This window comes from Danio rerio, chromosome 17 (assembly GCF_052040795.2).
Source record: "Danio rerio strain M-AB ecotype USA chromosome 17, GRCz13ab, whole genome shotgun sequence".
Classification (NCBI taxonomy): Eukaryota; Metazoa; Chordata; class Actinopteri; order Cypriniformes; family Danionidae; genus Danio; species Danio rerio.
The window spans coordinates 87,501-92,500 of NC_141037.1; the positions used below are offsets into that span (position 1 = coordinate 87,501).

A 5,000-nucleotide genomic window follows, 5' to 3' on the forward strand; every position below is an offset into this window, starting at 1 on the left:
TGTGTGGTGTGTGTGTGTGTGTGTGTGTGTGTGTGCGTGTGTGGTGTGTGTGTGTGTGTGTGTGTGCGTGTGTGTGTGTTTGCTTGCAGGGCCACTGCAGTGATGTGCTGGTCTTTCAGACTCAGCCGTATCCTCTGTCTCGGTGAGCTCTGTGTGGACTGATGATAAACACACACACACACACACACACACACACACACACACACACACACACACACACACACAGACTGACGCACTGCTGTTCCACAGGTTGTGTCAGGACTGCATCTCTCTCCACATCAGTGTGTCCCAGACTCTCCTCCTGCCGCTGAGACTGCGCCGCCGCCTGCAGAACAGAACACAGCGCACACCTGCACACACACCTGCACTGCAGTAACACATCTGCACATACACACACACACACACCTGCACTGAAGTAACACACCTTCAAACACACACACCTGCACTGAAGTAACACCTGCACACACCTGCACTGCAGTAACACACACCTGCACTGCACTATGCTCTAGGAAATTGAAGATTTAGTCACTGCCGGTGATCAGCTCACTGACTGCTGAGTGTGTGTGTGCGTGTGTGTGTGCGTGTGTGTGTGCGCGCGTGCGTGTGTGTGTGTAGAAAAAACTGAATGAAAACAATAAAATGATTATGATCAATATAAACTGCTCTCCATCTGCTGCTGTTACACTCAGCTGTGTGTGTGTGTTCTGCAGTGTGTGTGTTCTGCAGTGTGTGTGAGTGTGTGTGTGTGTTCGTTCTGTAGTGTGTTCGTTCTGCAGTGTGTGTGAGTGTGTGTGTGTGTTCGTTCTGTAATGTGTGTGAGTGTGTGTGTGTGTGTGTGTTCGTTCTGCAGTGTGTGTGAGTGTGTGTTCTGTAGTGTGTGTGTGTGTGTGTTCGTTCTGTAGTGTGTTAGTTCTGCAGTGTGTGTTCTGCAGGAGATATGGAGGATGCAGTTGTAGTGTGTGTTGTGCAGGTAACGCTCACTCCTCTGACCTCTACAGCTGCTCTGGCGACAGACACTAGAGGTCATGGTCTTTACCCTCCTTGTTAAAGCAACCGAATCCCATGCGGAAGGTCGCCGGTTCGATCCCAGCTCAGAGCGGGTTGGGTGGTGTACGACCGGCGGGGTTACAGAGTGACTCGCTCATTTATCAGATGCAGAACAGACGGAGGAGCTTCTCCTGCTGCAGTGAACTCTGCTTTTACTGTTGATATTAGTCGTCAGTTCATCACGCCGTGGCGATCGTGTTCTCTTACACTGGTTGGATGGAGGCGCTGCTCTGTTCACTCATCTTTTATGCCGTAACTCAGTTTTGCGCATTAAGTTTATTCACATTTTTGGATGGAAACAGCTGATGACCCGCTGACACAACATTCTTCATTCTCTTTTCAGCTCAGTCTTTTTATTTATCAGGGGTCACCACAGTGGAATGAACCGCCAACTATTCCAGCGTATGTTTTACATAGCGAATACCCTTCTAGCTGCAAACCAGTACTGGGAAACACACACACACACTCATACACTACGGCCAGTGTAGTTGGTCAGTTCCCCTATAGCACATGTGTTTGGACTGTGGGGGAAACCGGAGCACCCGGAGGATGCATGCAAACTCCACACAGAAACACCAACTGACCCAGCCGAGACTCGAACCAGTGCTGTGAGGCGACAGCGCTACACCACTGCGTCATCCAGTGCAGGTAAACATCACCCTCAACATCTTCATGAAGGCAGAACACACCGAGGCTGATCATCTACTGCTACTCCTGGTAAACTCCGTCCTCTGTGCTGTGCAGTGTGTGTGTGTGTGTGTGCGTGTGTGTGTGTGTGTGTGTGTGTAGGAGAGAGCAGGGGAACACTGTGACTCGCTGTATGATGCTGGAATGTTGAACTCATTTCGCATTATACACGCGGTAAGGTCATGTGACCATCAGGAAGAGCGCGGCACCTCATTCCTCACAGGACGCGTTCACTGTTCAGTGTTCGGGTGAGCTGTCAGCACCGGTCTCTGCGCTCCTGGAACCGAGGACCCGCCATAGTCAGCCTTCAGCCATGACGGTTAAGGCGCGCACACGCGAGGAGCGCCGTGTTTGTGTTTTCCATGGTTACAGCGGATGCGCGCTTTGTGTCTTATTTCCATGGTTACCGCGTCCTCGTTTCACCGAGCTGTTGACGCGCTGTTCACCGGAGCCGCTGACCGGAGCAGCACGAGTTAAAGAGACGCGATGGACGCGGACAGACTGGCGGAGCTGCAGTTGACGCGCACGGAGATGCGGCGGATCGGCGAGGCGCTGCAGGACCGGCGCTTCCGCGAGTTACTGACCCAATATGTGGAGGAGATCTCGAGCCCCGAGAACCGGCGCCGCTACGAGGAGGAGATCCGGCGGCTGGAGGAGGAGCGCGGCGCGGCGGTGCAGTTCATTCACCCGACGCCGCATCACGTGCTGAAGGGCCGCGGCCCGAGCGGGAAGTGCTTCATCAACATCTGCTCCGATCAGCTGATCGAGAAACCGCGCAGCGAGGCGGCCACCGACGACCGCGGGAGATCCGGCCACAGCTGGCGGATCCCGTACAGCCTGACTCCCGGCCGAGCGGGCAGAGACGCCGCCGGGGCGCCGTGCGTGCTGTTCGACGCGGTGTTTCACCCGGACGCGCTGCTGATGGCGGAGAATAACGCGCGGTTCATGACGCTGATCCACCGCACGGCGACCGGCGGCATCCAGGACAACTTCCGCATCCGGCTGGAGCACGTGACGCGGCTGAAGATGATGAAGTATAAAGGAGAACCGCAACCCACCATGATCCGCAGGCCGAACCCGGGCCAGACAGAGGCTGCAGACCGCGGCCCACAGCAGCCCACCGACCCACAGCAGACCACCGGCCCACAGCAGCCAACTGACACACAGCAGACCACCGGCCCACAGCAGCCAACTGACACACAGCAGCCAACTGACACACAGCAGCCCACCGACCCACAGCAGACCACCGGCACACAGCAGACTACCGACCCACAGCAGACCACCGGCCCACAGCAGACCACCGGCCCACAGCAGCCAACTGACACACAGCAGCCAACTGACACACAGCAGCCCACCGGCACACATCAGCCTACTGACCCACAGCAGCCTACTGACCCACAGCAGACCACTGACCCACAGCAGTCCACTGACCCACATCAGCCCACCGGCCCACATCAGCCCACCGACCCACAGCAGACTACTGACCCACCCCCCACTGCCCCGCAGTACCGCCTGAAGTACCGCTCTGTGCTGGACCTGCAGGACTACCGCTGCTGCAGAGACTCGGGGTCTGCGGGCCGGCCCACCGCCATCATCATCGAGGTGGAGGTTCCCCGGCTGAGGAGCGCACAGGAGGCGGAGCTGCGGGTGGAGGAGCGGCGGCTGCTGCTGGAGGCCCCGACGGCGGAGTACAGGCTGGAGCTGCCGCTGGCCTACCCGGTGGAGGAGGAGCGGGCGGAGGCGCAGTTCAACCACACCCACAGACTGCTGACCGTCACCCTGCCGGTGCTGAAGAGGAGGAGGGTGGAGGAGGAGGAGAGGAGGGTGGAGGAGGAGGAGAAGAGGAGGGCGGAGGAGGAGAAGAGGAGGGCGGAGGAGGAGGAGAGTAGGAAAGGTGGAGACGAAGATGGAGAGCTTCACCCAGACTGTGGTCCTGACCCACCAATGATGGAGCTGCAGACTGAAGACACACACACTCCTCCTGCAGACACACACACTCCTCCTGCAGATACACACACTCCTCCTGCAGACACACACACTCCTGCTGCAGACACACACACTCCTCCTGCAGACACACACACTCCTCCTGCAGACACACACACTCCTGCTGCAGACACACACACTCCTCCTGCAGACACACACACTCCTCCTGCAGACACACACACTCCTCCTGCAGACACACACACTCCTCCTGCAGACACACACACTCCTGCAGATACACACACTCCTCCTGCAGACACACACACTCCCGCTGCAGAAACTGGAGCTGGTCTCGGCAGCGGTGCGGCTCTGCTCTCCTCTTCTAATGTAGGTGCTACACACACAAACACACACACACCAGATGTGTGAGCAGATGTGCTGCAGGTGTTCACTGATCCTCCTCCTCTTCTGCAGGTCATCAGTGTGTGTGGAGCAGATGTTCATCAGCAGCTGGAGGAGCCAGGAGACCCTTCAGCACACACTGACCCAGCACACACTCACCCAGCAGACACTGACCCAGCAGACACTGACCCAGCACACACTGACCCAGAGCACACTGACCCAGCAGACACTGACCCAGCACACACTGACCCAGCACACACTGACCCAGAGCACACTGACCCAGCAGACACTGACCCAGCACACACTGACCCAGCAGACACTGACCCAGCAGACACTGACCCAGCACACACTGACCCAGCACACACTGACCCAGCACACACTGACCCAGCACACACTGACCCAGCACACACTGACCCAGCACACACTGACCCAGAGCACACTGACCCAGCAGACACTGACCCAGCACACACTGACCCAGCAGACACTGACCCAGCAGACACTGACCCAGCACACACTGACCCAGCAGACACTGACCCAGCACACACTGACCCAGCACACACTGACCCAGAGATGGAGAGCCGCATTGCTGGTCTGCACCTCCAGAACACTCTGTGCTTCCAGTTGGACTGAGGAGGAAATCAGCAGAGGGAGGGAGTGTGTGTGTGTGTGTGTGTGTGTGTGTGTGTGAGTGAGTGTGTGAGTGAGTGAGTGTGTGAGTGAGTGAGTGAGAGAGAGAGTGTGTGTGTGTGTTTGAGTGAGTGTGTGAGTGTGTGTGTGAGTGAGTGAGAGAGAGTGTGTGTGTGTGAGTGTGTGTGTGAGTGTGAGTGAGTGAGAGAGAGTGTGTGTGTGAGTGTGTGTGTGAGTGAGTGTGTGTGTGTACTCTTGTTGTCTTCTCTTTCGTTCAGAATGTTGTAACGGTAGCACAGAAACAGTGTAAACACAGG

General features: G+C 56.9%; 2 protein-coding genes and 1 long non-coding RNA gene across 10 annotated transcripts in view; 2 read left to right on the top strand and 1 right to left on the bottom strand.

The window, feature by feature from the left end:
• Positions 1–659, top strand: part of LOC101883808 (kelch domain-containing protein 1) — a 19,947-nt gene extending 19,288 nt beyond the window's left edge. For 6 of the 8 annotated variants that reach the window (XM_087290074.1, XM_087290078.1, XM_087290076.1 and 3 more), the window contains exons 12-13: positions 90–142; positions 250–659. In XM_087290074.1, coding sequence (XP_087146200.1) covers positions 90–142; positions 250–376 — 180 coding nt within the window. In that variant the 3' untranslated portion in view covers positions 377–659. The remainder of the gene's footprint in view (positions 1–89; positions 143–249) is intronic. The other 2 variants (XM_087290072.1, XM_087290077.1) reach the window with 1 other exon arrangement.
• LOC147839853 (uncharacterized) overlaps positions 1–5,000 on the bottom strand; it is a 195,997-nt gene that overhangs the window by 15,303 nt on the left and 175,694 nt on the right. The gene's annotated exons all lie outside the window — the stretch shown is intronic.
• The window catches only part of dnaaf2 (dynein axonemal assembly factor 2), a 2,898-nt gene continuing 31 nt past the window's right edge, over positions 2,134–5,000 (top strand). Inside the window, exons 1-2 of the mRNA XM_087289959.1 lie at positions 2,134–4,041; positions 4,129–5,000. The exon at positions 4,129–5,000 is cut by the window's right edge and continues 31 nt beyond it. Coding sequence (XP_087146085.1) covers positions 2,221–4,041; positions 4,129–4,686 — 2,379 coding nt within the window. The 5' untranslated portion in view covers positions 2,134–2,220 and the 3' untranslated portion in view covers positions 4,687–5,000. The remainder of the gene's footprint in view (positions 4,042–4,128) is intronic.